The sequence below is a fragment of the Amphibalanus amphitrite genome, unplaced genomic scaffold (assembly GCF_019059575.1).
Source record: "Amphibalanus amphitrite isolate SeventyFive unplaced genomic scaffold, NRLGWU_Aamphi_draft 000000F_arrow, whole genome shotgun sequence".
NCBI classification, from domain to species: domain Eukaryota; kingdom Metazoa; phylum Arthropoda; class Thecostraca; order Balanomorpha; family Balanidae; genus Amphibalanus; species Amphibalanus amphitrite.
Genome location: NW_024881498.1, coordinates 458,627 through 482,966, shown reverse-complemented (window position 1 = coordinate 482,966; position 24,340 = coordinate 458,627). Strand labels below are relative to the sequence as shown.

The 24,340-nt window shown below is 48.3% G+C and overlaps 2 protein-coding genes across 2 annotated transcripts; one reads left to right on the top strand and one right to left on the bottom strand.

Annotated features, from left to right (window-relative positions):
- The first annotated feature begins 7,457 nt into the window (after positions 1–7,457).
- On the top strand, positions 7,458–15,276 carry LOC122380185. The gene is made up of 3 exons (XM_043363167.1): positions 7,458–7,948; positions 10,392–11,253; positions 14,677–15,276. Exons 1-3 carry the CDS (start codon positions 7,681–7,683, stop codon positions 15,251–15,253), a joined length of 1,707 nt encoding a protein of 568 aa, XP_043219102.1. The 5' UTR covers positions 7,458–7,680; the 3' UTR covers positions 15,254–15,276.
- A 995-nt stretch (positions 15,277–16,271) lies between these two features.
- Positions 16,272–18,877, bottom strand: LOC122380143 (lysyl oxidase homolog 3B-like). The gene is made up of 2 exons (XM_043363039.1): positions 17,062–18,877; positions 16,272–17,025 (listed from the first exon to the last, which is right to left on the bottom strand). Exons 1-2 carry the CDS (start codon positions 18,875–18,877, stop codon positions 17,015–17,017), a joined length of 1,827 nt encoding a protein of 608 aa, XP_043218974.1. The 3' UTR covers positions 16,272–17,014.
- Between the last annotated feature and the right edge of the window lie 5,463 nt (positions 18,878–24,340).

Sequence of the window (24,340 nt, the reverse complement as noted above, 5' to 3'; positions counted from 1 at the left end):
CCCTTTTGGCTCATCTGTTTTTCGTCAATAACTCCCGATCAACTAAAGCTACCGAGTCGATAAAGCCACTAATGGACATGGAAAGACCTGCCAAATCGATTGATATGCAATATGACCTCCTTTGACCAGCTTCGTGACCTGACGGGCTGTGACCTGACCTTGACCCAAAGTTAACACCTTAAGTTGATCTCACCCGAAGAAAAAGTATACCATTCGACACGCCTGAGCTAGACAAACACGACGCGGCTAAAATCGCGGATCTGCGATCATTTTTAGCGAAGTTATTTACCAAAAACCGAACCTGTGCCTTGGACCACTTGACCTGACCTCAGAAGTCATCGGCTGACCCTAGTCCTTAAAATCGGAGATCAATCGCTGCATTTCGTAACGACGGACACGATCGTTTCTTTCGTGAGGCTCTAGCTCAATTAGGGGCGAATCGGCGAAGGGGGTTGTTCCCTCAGTTCCAACCCCCCCCCCAACGCCCCCTCGGTATTCAGAAAACCTGAAACCTGGTGAGGGTTAAAACGTTGCTCCTGAACGAGGAAGAAATGTAAAAGTCAAAGCTCTATAGACGTCCTGTAAAAATGGCCATAATAAATAAATTGGTTAGAGATAAGATGCTTTTTGAACGACTTTCTCATATAAAATCGGGTGCTGGGACCAATCTCATAAACGCTTTAGAATGAACAGGGCGTCACTGGCTTATGTTTGGGTGCAGAAAACGGCTATTAAATGCAAAATGGTTTTCACGCATTTCAGTCAATTGTATATTAACGGTCCTAGTGGCCGAACTAAAAAAGTTCGGTAGGGGAAGTTGGGGGAACGCCGAATACTTTTTTTCTGACGCCCGTAGCACGCAAGGTAGACAACATAAGCTATTCTTGTTGGCGTCATTCGAGAGGCCAGTCTTTTGTCTTTCAAACATACCAGGCGCATTTGATGAATTCGCATACCGTTAAGCGCAAAAACTAAAAATATCAAAGAACTGACTTTTTCGGCGTTGCCCCGGACTGCGGGGAAAGCCGAAAATGGGATAAATGATCTACGAGGAATGCCGACATTGATGTTTTGTCAATTTATCTCAAACTTTATCCAAAATTCATCAAAGCTGACACGCGTTTTAAGAGCTTGAGGACGCTTGGTGCACACTGGAAGTTATAATTGTGTGATATAATAAAAAAATGCTAGGTAAATCATTCCTTATAGGTAACAGGCCGTTTTGCCGGCTGAAAGTGTAATTTGTTTGACTAAAAATACGCGTTGCTATTCTACAGCAGTAAAGTCCACGTAGCGTGCTTTAACGTGCGTAATTGCACGTTTTCGGCATTACCCCAGCCAGCCATACTTTCATTTGCAGGCCCATAACTTTTAAACGTGCTGTATAAATTTCAAATAGGCAGCACACTTATGCAAAGACATGCTGAAGATTACTTGACCGAATTGGCCAGACAAACGGTAGCATAATGAGTAAGAAATGCAGCTTCAAAGGCGCATGTAGTACAAGGGAAACGTACCTTGAAAACGCTTTTGGCGCCCTCACAGCCGAAGTATTCCAAATGACAACTCGTAACAAACATGCGATAATTGTAGTCACTTAAGCTTCAGAGCATCACTGAGACGTGGCATCCATGTCGTACGGTTTTAGAAATATCTCGAATTTCGGCTTTGCCCCAACTCCGGCATTGCCCCAACTTCCCCTAGCGTTTTGCATCTGTTACGCCCTAAGAAACTACACCATCTGTTGAAGTGGGCGGCCTTATTTGAATGGGAGGGCGCATTATGCATCAATCGTGTGCTTCCGTTTGTTTTGGACTGCATTTTACCACATCCACTGCTGTGGTAAAATGCAGTGAATACGACATTATCTAATGCCGTGAATACGACAGCATTTCATTTATGAGATTGGGACAATGGAGTCGCGCCCCGCGAGCTCGGTTTTCCGCTCGGCCGCTACGGGCCGAGGAAGTCCATCTTCGCCTGAGGGCAGGACGGAGGTCAGCGAGGGAGCGCGGGGTCAGCCAGGTATCGCCCAGTGCCGAGCGAGTGCCGCTCCCTCCCCTCTCTTCCCCTCTTCTCCCCTCCCCACCTCGATATAGATGGGGAGGGACCGAACTGCCAATGACATGCGAGCAGTCAAGGCCGCTCGCGCAGCAGCGACCCTGGCGGCCGGGTGCCGCAACTGGGATTCAGCCAAGTTACCGATTCGCCTCCTGTGGGAGAGCCAAACCAGGGGACATACTTTTTAGATATACTGTACGTGAGCATATTATATGCGCTTTAAAGGTAGTGTGCCAGCTTTCCTGGACCGTATGGAGTTAATGGCCCAGATAAGGAGAACCGGATTTTTAGAACTTATCCATACCTTCAAAACTCATGGAAACGTCTTAAATTCTTCAAATTTTGAGTACCCCAGTGCGAAATTCGCCCCGACGGGTTGTCGGTCGTACCCCAACCACATTTCACACCACTATGAACAATAAACGCACACACTGAAATCGCTATTACCGATATGCTCATCCAATCAAGTTTCGATAAACCCGTTCATCATCATCTTCTGCGGTTTCGAACACGCCTGTCAGGTGGTGCGGTAGACCGCGCCCAAAGCCAGGGCCCCGGTAACGTGAGGTAGCCGAGTCGGGGCAGCGTGCGCTGACCCAAGCCGGGGCCGCGCGTCCTCCCGGTGTCATGTGATAGCCCGGGGCTGCCCGCGGGGATGCGGTAGACCGCGCCCAAAGCTGCGGCCCCGGCTTGGGTCAGCGCACGCTGCCCCGACTCGGCTACCTCACGTTACCGGGGCCCTGGCTTTGGGCGCGGCTTCTGCTCATACTTTGTGGTGCGGTGGTGGTGCGTCGGGCCGCGCGCTCTGACTTCGGCTAAGAAAAATGCGTCAGCTGATCATTGTCATTACTGCCACTTGCGTGTGGTGAAATGGGGTCATAACTTAAGAGACGGCTTTTTCATATCAATTATTTTACATAAAATCATATTTCAAACCATAAATAATGTTCGACAGCCAAATAGAAGAAACAATACCAATACAGGCTTACAGTTTAAGGCTCGACATTGTGTTGTCTACGATTAGACAGCTGATAACTCATTCCCGTACGTCGTAACTCTATAATGACCTTTGCTTATTGTCACATGTGCGTCGCATTCGCGATTGTTGCCGACGCCTGTTTCCAGGTCAGCCCACTACAGTTGTTATACATATCGAAAAACCGATAAACTTTTAGGCGAAAAAAGCACTATTCCAGGCCCATTTTTGATTTTTTTTTTGCGATATTAGGTAAAAACAGAAGCTTCTTATCCTAGGAAAAATAAAATGGGAAATCTTTCAAAGGTGGCACACTACCTTTAACCCTCGCGGGCCCGGGGGGGGGGCGTTATTCGCCCCCCTGGCGAATATTTGCGATAACTCCCGAACGCTTAGGGATAGGAAGGCGAAACTTTCAGTACCTTTTTCCCATCAATTTGACATCTTCTGAAGTAAAAATTTTGGACCTAGCCCCCTTGATGACGTCACAAGGTCCATTTTTCTAGACCCCTGCACGGCAAACTTCGGCGTCACAGACGCAAACTTCAAATAGCTGCTAAAAATAGAGTTTTAGAGGTAAAGACAAATTACGAGCACGGCTGTGTAGCGTTTGACCTAGAGAAAAATAGAAAAATAGTTTTGGTGACCTGAGGTCAGAGGTCAGGTCAACGACCCCGAAATGTGGTTTTAGTTTTTTTTGCAAATAACTTCGACAAAAATGGTCCTAGAGCTACGGCAGTGGTACCATCGCATTCGCCTTGTCAAGCCGCGGCGAATGATATATATTTTGTTCGGAAAAGGTCAAGTTTCATGTTGACCTCATGTGACCTCGAATGACCTCTGGTTGACCTTGACACATGAAAGGTCGTTTATGATGGATTTGTACCCGCTGATCACGAATCTGGCATCTATTTTCCTCTAAGCCTTCATTTAGAGCTTCCGGATGGCAAAATTGTCTTATTTATTATTATTAACTTGAATCAGTGAAATAGCCTCTAGCAGGGATACTCTTCTGTGACCTTGACCTTTGAGCAGCCCTGTATCGTAAGATGAACCACAAATAGGGTACTGATAAGCCTTAAAACATTTCAAAACATCTTGGAAGTTAGCACGTAAGATGTAAGAAAAAGTGCCAAGTTTGAGGTCAATTTTGAGCGTGACCTTGACCTTGACCTATGATTTGGAGCACATTTTCAGAATCCGCAGATTCTCTTCTTTTGTTTGACACCCAATTTTGCCGGTTTGATGCAGCTTGCCGTCCTCTAGAAGGCTTACTTTGAGATCACTACACATGTGCCGGTTTTGGCCTTTGACCTTGACCTCTGACCTTGAAAATTGACCTGAGGTCAAAAATGTTAGGTGCATTAGAATCGTCTCGTAAGGACCTTTCGTTTGGTATCGCTTTTGTTTCCGTAGCTCCCTTATTTACGGAGTTAGACAGGGGGGCGAAAAACGCCCCCCCCCCCGGGCTGCGGTGGTTGGGATTACCCCCCGGGCCCGGCCGGGTTAACGTTTCTATTTAACAAAACTTACGGAGTATTTGGATACGGAGTATTTGGATTCGATAACTGTTCGCAAATAGGAGAGACCCGGGAGGTATGGGCCCCCGGGAGGTATGAGCCATCGCAGCTTTGAAGAAGTGTTCCGTATTTTTACACATTTGACCACGTTAACTGGTAGCAGCCATTTCGTTATACAAGCCAAGTGACTTCCAAAATATTTCTCAGTCTTCTTTGGCAAGGAGCGGTGATAAAGCGTTTTTGCCCTCTTCGAGTAAAATATGGTACATACAGAAAATTCGTGATAAATTTGAACCAGACTCGTTTTATGATGTCAGACCATCGCAAAAATTAAGTTTAACCCTATTCCTGGCGGGCTCCGCCGGGACAAGAAACTGGCGGGGGGGGGGCCGATTCGGCCCCCCCCTGAGATCTCGAGAACGAAGCAAGATAGCGACAAGCGGTAAACGGCATCGGATACGCACGGCCAAGATCTACAATTTTTACTAAGGTCATTTTCAGGTCAGGTCAAAGATGACGTCACAGGGGTCGAAAAAGTCAAAATGGCGGCGCTAGATATGGAGAGAGTTTTTCTCAAATAACTTTCGAATTAGTCAAGATAGGAACAAACTAAGGGCATCATCGTGATCCTCTTGTCAATCCGCATCGAATGATATATATGTTGACCTCGAAAGGTCAAGGTCAAAGGTTGACCTCAGGTCACGTGACCTCGAGGTCATCATGTATATCATTCGATGCGTCTTGACGAGCTGAACACAATGAGACCATCCACGCGTCTGTATCTTGTTCCTGTACGGAGTTATTGGCCAAAAACCTTTGGTGACCTTTGATGACGTCACATGACCTCACAGCTGCCCAACAGCAAAACAGACCTCAAGGTAGTGAAGGTTGATCGTATATGAAGTCATGTATGGTATATGGGGCCATTTCGACCCGTTTTAGTGGTAAAAACAGGGAGTTGATTTTTCCCCCATTGACTTATAATGGGGAGGTCGCGAAATTGACCTGACCTTAAATCACCGACATCAAAATTCCGAGATATACAAATTGCACATACTGGTACCCTAACTAAACCCTGAAGAGAAGAAATTGATCGGTCAAAAACTCTAGCTCTGGCGTGATTGCAAACTTTTCTGAGGTAGGGTCACCAAACCGCCTCTGGTGACCTGACCTGAGGTCAGATCAACTCAAAATTTTCAGACATGTTGCGTAGAAGCCTTTTAGGAAAAGTCAGAAAATTTGAGCTTCCTAGCTCAACGCGTTTGGGAGAAATAACCAAAAAACCTCAGTGGGGGGGGGGGGGGCTCCTGAGGCCCCCCCCAGGAATAGGGTTAAAGCATGCAAATTAAGACTGGATAGACAATTTGAAGCTTTCTTGCAACTTGCAAGATTATGAGCTGAGATGCTACGCACATTCTGGCTTCCTAACCGGGAGGTTCGGGCCACTCAACCCCGGTGATCCTAAATCAATAAAATGATGCTTTCATTGAACGTCCTATTAAATAAGTTTTATTCTTGTCGCAAAAGGTCGAAAATTTAACTACAAATTTAATTCGAACAGAACAATATTATTAATCTTATTTCATGGAGCATGATTGAGTTTACCAAAAAACATATGTGCCCAAGTGACCTCCATGAAGCAAGCTGTTGGCCGCTTATGCGGTTCCCGGGCACTAAGAGAGATCCAGGTAGATACCAGCTACAAGTATTATTCTCGTAGATATAAAACTTTATCGGAATTCACTGGGATTGTATTGCGTATGCAAGTCCAAATATTTCGGCCAATATTGTTTGGCCTTGGTCACTGGACAACTACAATAACCCCGATAAAGTTTTATATCTACAAACATAAACCTGGGAAAAATATGACTCTAAAACAGTATTATTCTCATTATCGAGAAAAGAATATATGTATATTGATAGAGACAAGTAGAAAAACACGGAACAAATAGTGCATGGACGCGTTTCGATTATTAAATCTTCATCAGCATGACATAATCACAGAGAAAACAAGATATAGCACACAAACCACACAAACATTCGAGCTCGTCACAGTGCAATCGTCTTGATTTTAAAAATTCATGTATATGACATATTCGCTACTAATCCACCTGTAGGAGAATATCCACGAAAAATGATAGCAAAATAGATCACTGACATACATATGACACATGGATAACAACAAATTTGAACAGAACGATCATGAACAAGTAGGTACTTATACAAACTAATGACGCGTCTTCTTTAAACTATAAACTACGTCTTAAACTACGTCTATAACTACGTCGTCTTAAACTACGTCGTCTTAAACTACGTCTATAAACTACGTCTGTTACAGAGGTTCTTTTATCACACATGTCGCGTGCACATATGTTTTGTGATGATTATGGTATTGAGGTCGGGCAAGACGAGAGAACGAGGGTGAAGAAAATATATAGAAAAATGAGAACGAGGCCATTAAGTTGTTTTAAGAAAGTTAAGCGAAGTTAAGATAAATAAAGCATTAAGTTACAAAGCTAAGCGTAACACAACGCGAGGAAATAACCATTAAGACTATCCGAACATTTGGTGCCAGTGAACACGGATGAAGCAATGCCGGGAAAAAGACAGAGAAGTAAGAAGACCGGAGGTGAAGAAATGAACAATACCAGCAACACTTCTGTAAACCCTGAGGAATCAATGATGGAAGCCAGTGTGCCTCATAGTTTGTATAGGCGAAAGCAAAAGTTAGTGACGCAGATACGTAACGACGAGTGTGAATTACATGCTATACTCATAGAGGGAAACGCATCAATCTCAGTCATACAAGCACTGATTGCCAAGCTGGGAGAGCTAACGACACAGTTGTTGGACATAGTAGAAACTATGCAAGATGAAGATAACTCAGAAGACAGCTCATCTGTGCGATCAGGACCTCTGTGGAAGAATTATGAAGCTCTAGAGAATGACATCGCTGATTCGGTCTCGCTAGCAAATAAATACATTCGCCAAAAGATATCAGAGAACACAGATCGTTCAGATTCGCACAGCTCCAGTGGTTCAGTGAAAGAAGTTGAGAAAGTAGAAGCGTGCACGATTCCTGGTTTGAAAAAGCCTGAGCTGCCAGTCTTCAGTGGGGATCAGATGCAGTTTAGTGACTGGTCGGAGATGTTTAATGCATTCGTCGACAGCGAGAAAATACCGGCTAAGTTCAAGATGATTTACATGAAAAACTATCTCGCGGGAGAGCCTCTGAGAATTGTAGAAAGGTACAGACCCACAGAAACGGGATATGCAAAGGCGAAAGAAGAGTTAGACAAGAAATACGGTGGAAAAATGTTCAAAATCCGAAACGAGCTTGATTCAATAAGACGCACGCGGCCGATTCAAGTGGATGAAACCAAGCGGCTAGATACAGTGGTCGGCAGGCCCTCCGGGGTCGTGCCCCCTTTTCGGGCGCCAGGCAGGGCCATTACCCCCACCCTACCAGACACCATTGCATACACAACCGAGCTCACTGAAATGTCATACCTTTCCGTGACTCTTTGGGTATTTCGGGTATTTTTATGTAAAAACGTCGGATCACGACACAATTTTACCCTCGAGCCGATCATTTTTTTTTTATCTGCCATAAAACATGTCATACATTGACAGAAATAACTGTTGACTTGTTAGGCAGTTGTTTCTTGAGATCATGGAAGGTCATAAAATTTCAATTCTAGAAGGTGCAGCGGGTTCTGATCTACTACACAATTTTCATTGACCCTTTGAAAGTCTTAACCCTCGCATGTGTAGGGGGGGGGGGGTCGGATGGACCCCCCCCCATGGTTTTTCGCGAATAACTCGCGTAAAAAGCGGCCGATCGCGACGAAACTTTCAGTACCCTCACATTGATCAATTTTACACCTACCCTGAAAATTTCATGACCCTGACCCAAATGACCTTTGACCTGTGACCTCTTTTCCGAGACCATGTTTGGCCAGAATCGCGATTCTGCGTATGTCGGCTCGCATTAGCCGCGCGTTTGCAAGCTTTTCGTGGTTTCCAACGTTCAAACATGTGATTTGATGTTGCTTCCATGCATTAGGGTGGGTGTCAAGGTCACCTGAAGGTCAGGTCAGGTCATTGACCTTTGGTGACCTTGGGTGACCTCGGTTCACTTTTTCGAGCTGTACATGTTTCTAGGCTAGTTTTTGGAGCTGAATTCGAATTTAGCAACCATTTGAACATTTACGAAGTAGTTTTGGTGCCTTCGTAACATGTTACGAAGCTGTCAGAGGCGGTTGACACGTACTACGGATACCCGTCACGATGCCTACTGGTTGACCTGACCTGACCTGACCCGACCTAGTCTAAATGCCTAAAGACATCATCTGTGGTCAAAACTAACACGATATTCGTGATCAGCACCCCGAAAAACCCATTCGAAGCCACACTTTACGACTTTCTAACGGGTCCCGATTTTCCCGACTTTGGGTCATTGACCTGACCTGGAAGGTCACCCAATGACCTAGGACCTTAAAATTGGGTATCATCGGCTTCCTCTCGTCACGGGCAACACGCTCGTTTTTTCCGCGAAGCTCTAGCTCGATCAGGGGCCAAACGGCAAGGGGGGGTCCAACCGACCCCCCCCCCCCTACACATTAGAAGCTGGAAAACGCCGCACACATGCGAGGGTTAAGTCACCCAATGGCCAAGGAAGTTAACCGTCACCCGTATTGGTGTTTTGCCAGCCGCTAATTTATGGAGGGGGGAGAAATTCGTTGGACCCCTCTTTGTCGTTCGGCCCCTGATCAAGCATGAGCTTCGCGGAAAAACAAGCGTGTTGCCCGTGACGAGAGGAAGCTGATGATACGCGATTTTAAGGTCCTAGGTCATTGATATTGACCTTCCAGGTCGGCTCAATGACCCAAAAAGTCGGAAAATCGAGACCTGTCAGAACTTCGTAAAGTGAGGATGTTGAGGAGTTTGTCGGGGTACTGATCACGAATTTTATCTAAGTTTTGATCACAGATGTCTTCGTGCATTTAGGCCAGGTCGGGTCAGGTCAGGTCAACCAATAGGCGTCCTGTCGGGTATTTATAGTAGGCATCAACAACCACTGACAGCTTCGTAACATGTTACGAAGGCACCAAAATTACTTGGTATATGTTCAAATGGTTGCGAAATTCTAGCTACAATGTATAAAATAGATAAACCTGTACTGAAAATGTCATCGCGATCGGCCGCTTTTTGCGCGAGTTATTCGCAAAAACCCGAGGAAAAGGGGAGGGGTCCCCTATAAGTGCGAAGGTTAAAATTGGGTAGAAGCGCCTTTCTATCGTCACGGATAGCACGTTCATTTTTCTACCGCAAAGCTACAGTTCAGATTTCAGAGGCCGAGAGGCTGGGGTCCGACCGGCCCCTCCCCGTTTACGTTAGCTGTTATGAAAACGCCAATAGAGGGGCGACGGTTAGCGTTCGATCTTTGAACCCTGAGACCAAACAGGCGTGATGTCTGTCTCATCAAGGGAGACATTAATTCTAAAATTGCGGCCCTGGTGGCGCAGTTGGTTAAGGCGTCGGCCCGCGGTGCGGGTGGCTCTGGGTTCGATTCCCGGTGTCGCCCGTCCCGCGGGCGTCGTCCCCAGTTGTGTCACCAGGAGTGGGGTAGGCTCCCACGTTAGCCGTAGCCTAGGGGGAGGGGTAAGGAAGAGGAGGAGCAGGAGCCTTCCTGTAATTGGGCGCATCAGCCTGTTGGAAGGATGACGAAATAAATAAATAAGGCTTTCTCAGTGGCCCCCATTACCCCCCGCCGAGGGGCTCCATTACCCCCAAAGGGGGCACGCCCCACCATTTGCCGACCCCTGGGCTAGAAGAATTCTCTGACAGAGTGACAAGTTTAGTGACAAACTTAAAGGAAAGTGGATGCGTGTCAGATCTCACAAACACGTCTGCATACTACTTACTTGTTGTAGAGAAGCTCCATCATTTCTACGTGAAGAACTACAACAGATGGCTAAGCACTGAGCACAGAGAAGACAACTTCGAGTCATTCGCCGAGTGGCTGACAGATGAAGCGCTATTCGAGAAAAGAGCAAAGCAAATGACACAAACCACGAGCAGCATGCCAAACACTCGACATCAGCAAAGGAAGACATTCCGAGTGAAGACCCAGAATCAACATCAGCCAGCAGTGCGGCAGTCCTTCAGTCCGCCGTCAGATACAAACTGCATGGTTTGTCAAGCTGATCACGCCTTGGAGAGCTGTGCTGTTTTTCAGAGCTGGACAGTGGGCAAAAGATACGAGTTCTGTAAGCAGACAAGAATCTGTTTTAGATGTCTCGCCGGACAACATCGTGGAATAAGATGCCACCGGTTTCCTGGATGTCAGTTAGAGGGGTGTGGAGGAAGCCACCACACCTTACTGCATGCCAGTCTGCGACAAGATAAGCAACTGGAACAGAGAGGACGGCTGAAAGAGCAGCACCGACAGACGGAGAACACAAGTCAGAACCGTCAGACTACGAGCCATCTACCTCAGCAAGGTCAACTAGAACAGAGCGGACAGTTGAGCTGGTCACAATACCGCCAAGAAGGAGCTCACAGCAGTGGATGTCAGCCATCGCGCAACACGCCAAACACCACCAGCAGTAGCAGTAGCGGGAACACACAAAGCTCCGGAATAAGCTACAATACGGCAGCCTCCAGATCACCACCAGGAAAAGGAGCGACCGCATTCCAGACAGTTCCAGTGCGCGTGCACCACAACGGCCGTTCGGTTACCCTCAACGCGCTACTGGACCCATGTTCTGACGCATCATTCATCAGTAAAGCAGCTGCATCCGAGATCGAATTCAATGGAACGAGCCAAAAGTTTGAGCTGGGAACGGTGACCGGCACACAAGACGTCACTATGAAAGCAGGTTCTGTGAAGTTATCCAGCCTGCACAGCAGTTATGAAGCCGCTCTGAACGTGTTCGTCATACCCAGTTTAGACGGAGCATCTGTGGGCATAAACTGGAACGACGCTAAGAAGAAGTGGGCGCATCTGCGACACATCCAATTCCCGGAGATGTCAAGAAGTCGTGGGGTCGATCTGCTGATAGGAATCAGCGCCGATACGATGCCCCTCTTCGTGCCACTGGATACTGTTCCTGGCACGACCGGAGAGCCAGTGGCAGTGCTCACACCGCTCGGTTGGACAGCGTTCGGCTGTATCGAAAGAGCAGCTGAAAACACCAGTGAAGATGTGTCATGCCTGAAAAACATGTCAAACTTTGCAAAAACCCTGCGAACACATGTGAAGAAAAGAGTGTTTGAAGATGAGGTCCAGATCATGCAGTCAATGACTGACTTGGAACTGATGCAGGTGAAGTCAAGCGAAGAGCATCTTCTCTCACGTGAAGAACAGACTGCAGTTGAGAAGGTTAAGAAGTCTCTGAAGTACACGGGTAGTCGGTACGAAGCAGCAGTGCCATGGCGCAATGAAGAACCGTCACTCGAGAACAACTACGGCATGGCGATGAGTCGACTCGTGAATACAGAACGATCTCTTTTAAGGCGGTACGACGAAGATCTTCCAAAGAAGTACAATGATGTAATTGAACAGTACGTCCACAAAGGATATCTAACAGCAATCACAGACGAGGAGCACGGACAACTCGAAAGTAAAGTGTGGTATCTACCACACTTCCCAGTCGTTAGAAACGACAGATCGACGACGAAGGTCAGAGTCGTTTACGACGCAGCTGCCAAGTGTGGAGACATCAGCCTGAACTCACAACTGCTCCCCGGTCCATCTCTCTACAGTGACCTGACGGAGACACTCGTCGGATTTCGTCGACATCCAGTCGCCTTAATCGGAGACGTATCTGAAATGTTTCTCCAGGTGGAGCTGGCGCCGGAAGACAGACGATATCACAGAATACTCTGGAGAAACATGAGAACAGATGAAAACCCAACAATATATGAAGCAAATCGCTGGATATTCGGAAATGCTGCCGCTCCTTTTGTTGCTCAGTACGTGTTAAGGGAGCACGCTCTAAGACGGGCGGACGAATATCCACTTGGAGCTGAGGCCCTCACCAGCATGTTCTACATGGATGACTGCATTGCCTCCTATGAATCCAGCACAGTAGCCGCGGAGGCAAGAAGACAAGTAGCTAGGGTACTGCAAGAAGCTGGAATGAAGATAAGAAAGTGGATGTCAAACCGTGAAGAGGTGATGAGCACCATTCCTGAAGAAGACCGTGCGAATGAAGCTGAACATATCATTGAAGAAAGGAGTTCAGCCTCCACCAAAACGCTGGGCGTTGTCTGGTCGACAAAAGAAGACCGCTTGTCCGTCGATTCTTCAAGACAACGCTCGACTGAGATTCTCACCAAGAGAAGCTGCTTGAAGGAGATGGCAGCAGTCTTCGACCCTCTCTGCTTGTTCTCACCATTTGTAGTACGATCGAAGATGCTGTTCCAAGACACATGGGCCGCAGGCGTGGACTGGGATGATCCACTAACAGAAGACCTAGAAGGCAAGTGGAAAGAGTGGCTCTCTGAGCTCGGTGACCTCGGCAGTCTTTCAGTCCCAAGATGCCTGCATCCATATGAAGGAACACCAAAGCAAGAAATACACGTCTTTTGCGACGCATCAGAACAGGCTTACGCAGCAGCAATTTACGTAGTGTCTGAGTATGGTGGCGAGCGCTCCTCACATCTAGTTCTTTCACGTGCTAGAGTCACACCACGGGCAAAGCAGCACACCATTCCACGCTTGGAACTGATGGGGGCACTTCTCGGAGTACGTCTTGTGAAGAAAGTTTGTGAAGTCCTTAAGATACCAGTTGATGACGTTCACTTCTGGTCCGACTCCATGGACGTCTTGTGTTGGCTCCGAAATGAAGTTCGCCGCTTCCAAGCATTCGTGGCCCATCGTATCTCTGAGATCAGAGAGATGACCAAGCCTGACCAGTGGCAACACGTACCTGGTGTCGAAAACCCAGCCGACCTGCCAACGAGAGGTCTGACGATAGAGCAGCTGCGCGTCAATGAACTTTGGTGGCATGGGCCGGCCTACCTGTTGAAAGGAAAAGATCAGTGGCCTCTGAAGAAAGAGTTCAACAAAGAAGAGCATGATCAAACGGAGTTCAAGAAACAAGCACCTCAGAAAACAGTGCTGGCAACTTCTGTTCCAGACATGCCAGACGAATTCCGTCTTCGACCAGAGAACTTCTCTACATGGCGCAGACTAGTGCGTGTAACCGCTTGGGTGTGGCGATTCATCCAGGCGGTGAGGTGTAGAGTAGAACCAGCAAGTGAAGAACATGAAGTCCAAGAAGCTCAGAGAGTAGAGCTAGACCCAGACGAACTGCTGAGAGCCGAGAAGTTCTGGATACGTCAAGTACAAGAGGAGGCGTACGGTTCTGAAATCAAAGAACTACGAAGAGAGAGCGAAGTAACAGGGGGAATCTCAAGCAAGAAGTCACGTAAGCAGAGCTCGATCAAACAACTTACCCCTTTCCTGGATGAAGATGGAATTTTGCGAGTCGGAGGCCGGCTTCAGAAGTCTGAGTTGGCGTTTGATTCAAAGCATCCGGCTATCTTACCAAGGAGACATCACATCAGCAAGCTGATCATTCGACAGCACCATGAGGACGCAGACCATGCAATGGGGACGGAGCACACTCTGTCCGAAGTCAGACGTCACATCTGGATACCAGGAGCCCGTCAACTCATCAAGTCAGTGGTGAGAAACTGCATCGTCTGTCAAAAGGGCCGCAAGAAACCGGAAGCACAGCTGATGGCTCCTAAGATCGGCAGTCAAGTTTGTCCATCGTTTCGAGCGTTTGACAAATGCGCAGTAGACTATGCAGGTCCATTCGAAACCAGACAAGGAAGAGGCAAGACACGACAGAAACGATACTTGTGCCTGTTCAGCTGTCTACAAACAAGAGCTGTTCATCTCGAGATGGCCTATGGGCTAGACACGGACAGCTTCATCAGAGCTCTCATGAGATTTGTATCCAGAAGAGGCAAACCGTCTGAGATCACATCCGATAACGGCAGGAACTTTGTCGGAGCCACGAAGGAACTGAAGTGCTTGGTAAGAAGCATTGACTCAAGCAAAGTGCAGGAAGAGCTGTCAAAGCATTGTATCAGGTGGCAATTCACCCCACCAGGAGCTCCCCACTTCAACGGCGCGTGCGAGGCAATGATCAAGTGCGCCAAGCGGGCTCTGAAAAGAACACTCGAGAGGGCCGATCTTACCGATGAGGAGCTTCAAACTGCCTTCTGCCGAGCCGAGGCACTGCTGAACACCAGACCAATCACAGTCGTCTCAGCTGACGCCAACGATGAGAAGCCACTGACGCCAGCAGACTTCATCTTGGGGACGGCTAGCATCGAGACCTCACCGGCATCACAGGATGACGCTACAACTCTTCGGCAGCGCTGGAAACGGCTCCAGCAACTATCCATAGAGTTTTGGAAGCGTTGGCTTCGAGAATATGTACCAGCTCTCCAGGCGAAGTCAAAGTGGTTGAAGCCTCAGACCGACTTGAAATCAGGCGATTTGGTCCTGGTGATCGACGCAAATACCCCGAGGAGTCAGTGGCCACTGGGGCGAATCGAGGAAGTGTTACCGGGGAAAGATGGCCACGTGCGTGTGGCTACAGTGAAACTGCACAATAAGGTCGTGACGAGACCAGTCGTGAAGCTGATTCACATCGATGTGCTCCAGTGAAGTAGTAGCCAGTAGTCAAAGTAGTGGAAATATGAAAGTGATACCTCTATGTAGAATTGGTTGAATTCGTGTCAATTCAAAGTCGAGGGGGGTGTTACAGAGGTTCTTTTATCACACATGTCGCGTGCACATATGTTTTGTGATGATTATGGTATTGAGGTCGGGCAAGACGAGAGAACGAGGGTGAAGAAAATATATAGAAAAATGAGAACGAGGCCATTAAGTTGTTTTAAGAAAGTTAAGCGAAGTTAAGATAAATAAAGCATTAAGTTACAAAGCTAAGCGTAACACAACGCGAGGAAATAACCATTAAGACTATCCGAACAACGTCTATAAACTACGTCTTCTCTTGTGACAAATCATATATAGGGGAAACCGGGAGGGGCTTAGACGTTAGATTAAAGGAACATAAGCGGGACATGCGAAACAACGCAGAACATAGCGCGGTAGTAATTCATGCTCAGAAAACACATCATTTACCAAGATGGGGCGGGGCGGAAATCATAGCATTATGTAAAAACAAAGACAATCGGAAGGCGACAGAGGCGGCATTTATAGCAATGAACGAAACGATTAATATTAGGGTGGGTTCGATGAAATGGGCAAAACCAGCGGCGATGTATAGTTTAAAGAAGACGCGTCATTAGTTTGTATAAGTACCTACTTGTTCATGATCGTTCTGTACAAATTTGTTGTTATCCATGTGTCATATGTATGTCAGTGATCTATTTTGCTATCATTTTTCGTGGATATTCTCGTACAGGTGGATTAGTAGCGAATATGTCATATGCATGAATTTTTAAAATCAAGACGATTGCACTGTGACGAGCTCGAATGTTTGTGTGGTTTGTGTGCTATATCTTGTTTTCTCTGTGATTATGTCATGCTGATGAAGATTTATTAATCGAAACGCGTCCATGCACTATTTGTTCCGTGTTTTTCAGAAAAGAATATGAAACGTGGTACCGGCCCATACCTCCCGGGTCATGGCCCATACCTCTCGGTGTATTTTGATGGATCGAAAAAGCGCATGATTTATTGAAAGATATCTGGAGACAAAATAGTTGATCCCAGATGCCTAGTATCAGGCACACTTTACAGGCGAAAATCACGTACACAGTGAAAAACCGGGTCTAGCCACTGCCCACTGGAAGAAAATTGCCTTTTTACAAAACCGGCCCATACCTCCCGGGTCTCCCCTACATACAACGCCGAACAGCAGTGCAGCATCAGCAGTAGGTATATACAGCAGTACAGCGTCATAATATGGTATTAAATTTATGCATACATAGCTCATCCCACAGGGACAAATAATGAACGCACGCGCCATCCAAGTTTCCTGGCCCTGCTCGTGGGCAAAAACTTTCCTTCCCTCCCTTTATCCCGATAGACTCGCGGCCAATATTGGCATGGATACCAGATTGTCCTATCAATCTCTGGCGTCATTTTCTGTCAGTCACCGAAGCCATACTCAATCAATTACTGATGTCATATTGTGTCAACGACTGACTTCAATTTCTTCAGTGCGCTGACGTTTATTCCATCAGTCACTGACGCCATATAAGGTCAGTGAGTGACATCGCATTGTCTGTGTCTGACTCCCATATTGTATTAGTCACTGACGTCACATTATGTCAGCCATTGAGGTCATTTATTGTCACTCACTGTCTCACTGACGCCATATTATGTAAGACGACGTGTGATCCGAAAAGGACTGGAGCGCAGTCAGTGCCGGCTGAGGTGGCAGCCAGGGGCGGGCGGTCAGGGCCGGCTGAGGTGGCGGCCAGGGGCGGGCGGTCAGGGCCGGCCGAGGTGGCAGTTGGTAACGGTGCCCACCGTGGTCTGGTAGTTGAAATCACACGTGACCGCGTTGTTCTCCCAGCTCTGCTCGCCGACCTTGTATTCGCCGTTGATGACCACCCGCAGTCGGTACCTGCCAGGGTCTATGTCAGTTACGTCAAGCCACTGGCAGTCGATATTGTGCGCGTAACTGTCGGCACACCCGACGCTGATGCCTTGGTCGCCGAAGTTGGCGCAGCTGAAGCCGGGCTCGACCCCCGCAGAGCAGCTCGAGTCCTCGAGGCAGAAGGACGCCTTGTGGCCCTCGGCGACGCGGCGGCCGCTATCGTCGATGACTTCGTACGTGGAGAACACCTCCATGCTGTGGTAGTGCATGTGACAGGCGTGCCACTCCCAGGCCTCCTTGGGCAGCAGCGGCCGAAACGCCGCGCTGCCTCTGTTCGCCACCTTAGTGGTGAACCGCAGCAACCGACGCGGCATCACGTGCCAGTCAGCGTTCTCCTTACGAATGCGATAGGCAGACGCGGCCAAACAGTTCTCCTCCATAGCGCACTGCAGGTAAAAGAGCTGTCGGTCCTCCAGGTAGGCCGACTGCATCATGGCCTCGTGGTCGGGCACCAGGTCGGCCATCTCGGACTGACAGACCACGGTGGCGATGTTTGTCTGCGGGTCGCCCGGGCAGAACAGCTGCTCGTCGTGCCGGCAGTTGATGAGGACGCTCTCGTTGCCGATACACTCCAAGCCGGACATCACCTTCGTGGAGCCGTTGCCACCGAAGAAGCCCGTCTGCAGAGCGGCTGCGGCGTAGCCCAGCCCGAGTGTGCGGCACGCCACGTTGGCGGTTAGCAGACTCCAGCCGTCGCCGCAGACCAAGCCCCAATCATCATCGCCGATCTTGAGCTCCAGGCGCCCCTCGGAGGGGACGCGCCCTCCACGGAGTCTGACCTTTAGCCGGCCCTTTGTTGTGTGCCACAAACTCGTCTTGGGCACGGCCGGCTCGGCCGTCGTCAGAGCCGGTGCCTTGGTGGCCTTTGCGTCCTCGAGTTGGCCGCGGCAGGAGACGCCGGCCAGCTCGCTGGGTGCACAATCGTGCTGTGCCCAGCCGTCGAAGCGACACTGGCTCAGGCGGCGCTCGTTGCCGAGGCAGTACATGTTGTCCATCCAGAACGATATCTCGCCCTCTGGGTGGCCGTAGAAGCCGTCATGGGTGGGCTTCTGCGCCGTCTGGTAGCCGAGCTGCTGGCACGCGATCTCCGCCTCGGCCATGTCCCACTCGTCATCGCAGATGTAGCCCCATCGGCCGTCGTGGAAGATTTCAACGTTGCCCTCGAAGGGCCCGCGGCCGCCGCTGACACGCAGCTGGCCCTCCACGCCTGGCTCAGGCGTGGTACTGACGGACGGCCTCTCGGTTGAGTGCTCCAGACGCTGAACTAGGTAGGTTAGGTTACTCCTCGACGCGGGGCCCAATGTCGGCGCCGTCGGCAGCTGCGGAGGCTGTGTGGCCGGCGAGAGCGCGCTGAACCCGGGGGCCGGTGCCACCGGCCGGCCAGCGGGTGGCGTCGGCGTGGCCGGCGCCACCAGGGCAGCCACATTGCTGAGCGCCACCGGCACCTCAGCCCCGGCCTCCAGCTCCAGCACGTCGGGTTCCACGCTTGTCTCGTGGTCTGCCTCCAGTCGTCGCTGCCTCTGCTCCCGCAGCCGGCGAAGCCTGCGCAGTCGCTGGAGCCGCTGCAGCGCGCCGCCGGTGAGCCGCTGCCGGGCCAGGGCGCCGGCGACCGCCGCCAGCACGGCCGCGCCCACCACCAGCCACACTGGACACCGCATGGCCGGCGCCGACGGCCGAGCGGCGCGCACTGCCGGCCGTCGGAGCCGACACGCCGCGCCTCCGGTCTCCCCCGCCCCCGCCTCCGCCCCGCCCTGGCAGCGCACTGCTGGCAGCCACCGGCCGCTGACGTGACTGAGTCAACAGGGCGTGTTTTCACCCGGGATGCTCCGTTTAGTGCGAGGGAGGGCGGATGCGGCCAGTCATCGAGTGACGTGGCCAGCTCAGAGCATAGGGTAGGGTGGGGTAATCTGAACAGGTTGGGCAATTTGAACATAAAAGGAATAACACAAAATAATGGAAAATCCATAAGTGGCACGACAAAAAGACCAGGGAAGGAAATTATCGTAACTAAAAAGGCTATCATATGAACGGGGTTGAAAGTTTCAGGGAATGAAGATGTTGACACACACTGTAAAAAAATCAATTACGCAAGTAAAAACGCCCAACAACATGTCATTGCAACTTCGTTACAATGTAAAATCTTGCCTCGCGGGGCCTCGCGATGACGCGGCTGGAGGCAACCGCCAACCACTCAGTTTGCTAGGATCCTTCTGGCGGGGCCGGGCGCCGTACGGTGTGCAATGAATGGGCGGGCAGACAGAGATGAGGTACTGAATTTGAAATGACATCATGAGTGAATCGGATGAGAACGTCGGAGAGAGAACGTTTCTAATCGAGCTTGGGATAGGGGAAAAGCGAAAATGTCACGGTCGGTTCAGAGTTCCGACGGGGCCGGGCGCCGTACGGTCTGTAGTATATTTAGGCGGGCAGACAGAGATGAGTTATCGGATTTGAATTGGCCTTACCATCGGCTCTCTGATGGGATTTCAAGACGTTTTTAGTTAAGCTCAGGGTGGGGCACTGGTGGATCCAGGGTAAGGTATTTGGGGTAAATGTTATCCCCCCACAGGCCCACCTCCGGGGCAGCGTCTGAAATCGTTTTTCGAGAATAAAACGAAAATTTAACAACTTTTCTGAGAGAAAATGCATCGATCAAACTGCGCAGCAGTGCGCCATGAATCAGAATCCGATGTTTTGTTTTTTAATTCAGAGAAACCTTTTTAGGATATGCCCCCCCGCAGTGTCCAAGACCGTTTTCTGGATCCGCCACTTAAAGGAAACAGTTCACTTTTAACCCTCGCCCGCACATGGGGGGGGGGTTGCCGCCCCCACCCCCCAGGTAGTCTTTCTGCTCTGCACTCAACATTTTTAGAGCTAGAAGCCTGTTGTTTCGTATAGCTGCTCCTCTATCCTTTCTTGATATCCACTGAAAATTTCAAGTTTCTGTGGTTTTTGGTTTCGGAGATATGACCTTGTTTTTCAGGTCATGCCATGACCCAAATGACCAATTCTCAACATCTTGCGTTGGCTATGAGCCTTGTCAGCTTTTGACCCCTTGCTTTCGGCCTTTTTTGCCAGTCTTACCTCCCACCTATCATGGAACATGTTGTTCGACGATGTACAGATGTCAAGGTCAGGGTCAAGGTCAACCTAGGTCATCTAAAATAATTGCGTTTTAAGCAAGCTGAATTTACTTTTCGTGAAGTTTTTTGACTGCATTTTTGGTAAAAGCTTCTCAGATCATGATTTTATGTAATATGAACACATGAACAATCGGTGCACACATCAGTATACACACAGACACACACACAGACATATAAACACATATCATTGACCTTGACCTAACTTGACCTGAAATGACCTCAGCAGCAAAAACCTGGTTGGGTAGTGTGACAAAGAGGTTCTGGCTGGCTTGGCACCTTACCGCGAAGCTCTATCTCCAACAGGAACGAAATGGCGCGGGGGTGGCAACCCCCCCCCCCCAACATGTGCGTTCTAGGATGGGAATATGGCATGTGCGGGCGAATATATTCCTGCCCGGGGCCCGGATGATTCAATAAATGTCACCGAGGTTTTTTAGCGAAAACTCCGAGGGCCGTTAGGCCCGAGGTGCTTTTCGCTAAAAAAGCGAGGTGACATTTATTGAATTCCCGGCCTTAGGGCTGGAAGGTGTTTCCCATACCTGCCAAAAAGCTCACAACTATAATTGATAGTGACGTCAGCAGCCGTGTGGTTCAACGCGTTTAACCACACCCCTTGAACCACACGGCTGGCAATATTAAAGCACTGCATTAAACTTTGAAAAGTGTGGTACAGTGCACGTGCCATTAAAATGCCTGGATGTCTCGATTTAATCATGCAATGTAGCAGGTATGGGAAAATATATTCCTGCCCGGGGCCGGGATGATTCAATAAATGTCACAGAGGTTTTTTAGCGAAAACTCCGAGGGCCGTTAGGCCCGAGGTGCTTTCGCTAAAAAAGCGAGGTGACATTTATTGAATTTCCGGCCTTAGGGCTGGAAGGTGTTTCCCATACCTGCCAAAAAGCTCACAACTATAGGATAGTGACGTCAGCAGCCGTGTGGTTCAACGTGTTTAACCACACCCCTTGAACCACACGGCTGGTAATATTAAAGCATTGCATTATACTTTGAAAAGTGTGGTACAGTGCACGTGCCGTTTAAATGCCTGGATGTCTCGATTTAATCATGCAATGTAGCAGGTATGGGAAAGGGTTAACATGGGGTTTTGAACTGGAATAGCAGTTCCGTAGCTTGAGCTTAGACAAGCACAAATCAGGAGCTTTTACGGCCCAGCGATCGGATCACCCTAGGCAAAGATATTTCATTTCTCGTCCCGAAAAAAGGTGCCTTGCTGAGGAATGTGTGAGTACAGAACATTTCAACATGACGCAGACTATCGACAGTGGAACAACAGTACTCCTACCTATTGTGTGGTTAGTCGTGTATTCATCCATCGCTGGGCGATACATTATAACAATTCAAAGGATACGAAGAAGCATAATATAAATGTGCATACCTATAATATTATCTAAGGCTTATGCCAGCTTCATGCGCGCAATTACGAATGCTGACGTGCTGGCCTAAACTCATCACCCTCCAAAACTCCAGGTATATATTATTACGAGCGAGCGAGCGCAGCGAGCGAGCGAGTTCATGCTGAATTAAGGGAAAATCCTGAGTATGAGCGGCCGGCCGGCCGTGGGGACGCTCTTCAAAAGCTAATATATTAGGAACGGGACATCCGATTGACAAGCGGTCTTCTTTACTGAATGTGACTTGGACGTAAAAGTTCTGTGGTGTGATGGCCACCATGCGTTCTTGCCAACCACCGCACGTGACGCGTGGTAAAGTTGGACATTTTTTAAGAACCCCCAAAATTGCAACCTCAATAACGGCACAACGGCTGGGCCGATTGGGCTCAAATTTGGTACACGGTTGGGGACCAGTTAGTAGGGTGCCGTGCAAAAGTCAGTTTGGACCCCACTTGCATGTGCGCACGTGCAGAATGCCGCTTCCAGATCTCAGGAACGGCTGGGCCGATTGCGTTCAAATTTGATACACCGCTAGCGACCGGTTAGAAAGGTGCTTTACACAAGCCCGTTGGAAGTACCCTCTCGCCCTTCCGCACGTGCAGGGCTCACTATCTCGCTCGCTCGTTCTTCGCCCAAAAGGCGTTTTACTGGTGATACCAACAAGCGTTTGCGAGCATGAACACATGAATGCATATAAAACTAGCACTATACATACAATGATAACAACATGTTTGGATTCATAATGACAAATAGTATTATAGTACATTTTTGCCACCGACGCATGTTAAAAAAGTTCAGTTAAATTTTTGTATAAAGGTGGCCTGCTGAAAGGCTGAAGCGCGAGAGACGGTTAATTTCAGTCGACGCCAAAACTCGGAAATGTCTATCAAAACCCATGCATAAAAATACGGCGGTTAATTTCATTATACGGCAGTTTTCTTCTCTTCAAAAGCTCCCTGTTAAACAATGCATTCGATGACTGAAACTTCAATAGAAGTCCGGTCATAGAAGCTTGCAGCTTGGAATAAAATAAATTGCGAAACAGGTTGACAGGTGAATTTTGAAAAGAACACAGCCTTAATGTAATGACTTTTCGTATGCATTTCAAAGAGATGGCTTAGCAGGTTACGCAGAAATTTAGAAGGCAGATTTCGAGGTACACCTAGTTCTCAAGAGCCAGTGAAAAGAGCAATTGAAGATGAATCTTACAAAACGGGAAGAACAGCACTGTCAGGAGCCAGTGTTTGTAGTAAGATCGACGTTTGTTATCATACCTTCATGGATATTGGATGTCAAAACTCAAAACATAGGAAAGAGGAGGGAATGCAACGACATCACATTTCCCCACTAATGAAGACAAAACATGTCTCCGCAACGCCTACTCCTCACTCGCAATTGCTTCGTAGCATCAATGTCTAATAAAAGTAGGTAACAGACGCGTCTCGCATGTTTATTAAGAAATATCTGAGAAATGAGGGATGAATTTCAAGCAAAATACGACATGGTAGGCAATTTACCATTTGTATAGGTATACTGAAACCAAGTTGTAGATTAATTTCGTTATTCGCCCATCGTGTGTTAAAGTCCATTGGCAATAATTTTCATTATACGCCCAAAGCTTTACCCATTTGCTGCCCCCCCCCCCATCTCCCGTGCCACTACTTGATGTCGAAGCCCAAAAGCGAACCCTTTCTCAGAGATGCGTTGGTGCTCGGTGCCAAAAAATTACTATAATAAATTTAATTACCTGGTCCGAATACTATACCAGCCATGATACGGTCGCTTTTCCTCAAGGGTGTTTTCATTGAATATGCTCGCACGCTCGCACATTCAATGCGAAAATTGCACTCATTTCATTCGTGCAATTTTCGAAAATAGCATCCTCACTCCGTTCGGACACTATTTTCGATAAAATAATGTCCTCACTTCGTTCGGACGGGAAAGCGACCGAATGATGTCTGGTATAGTGCTCGGACCGGGCAATTAAATATGTACATAGTATAAAGTTAATTCCTCAGTTATGTTTATGTATTAACAGGCCAAAACGCGCTTCGAATATATCGTCTTTAGTTTGACTTTATGATAAAAACCGTAGTAGTGTATAAAAATCGATATTTGAAAATATGATACTCTTATTACGTGCTATGCAAGTAAAGGTTACCTAGTACCTACATAAGGTAAAATCACACACACACATTACATATCGCACCTACATTCCGACAGCATTAATTTAGACGCCAATTCTGACAATGTGATCTTATTCCTTTTGGGGTTCACGCCCCCTTTCACTTCCAGAACAGCGGCTTCTATGGCAATTCTTCTCTTTCCCAATTTTATATGATACTTTTTGCTCCTCTCCAGTCCGGTAAAGCACCACATTCATCCTGATCTTTCCATGACAGTGATGTCAGCTTGTTTCAAAAAGCTTGCGGTCGTATTTACAGGCTTCGAAGCCTTGCGTGGGTCGTCTTTTCATGTGATTTCTGTGCATTTCTGCTTATTTTTATTGCTTTCTTGTTGCACTTGATAGTAACGCTTTTGGATACTAGAGACCCACTCAAAGGTT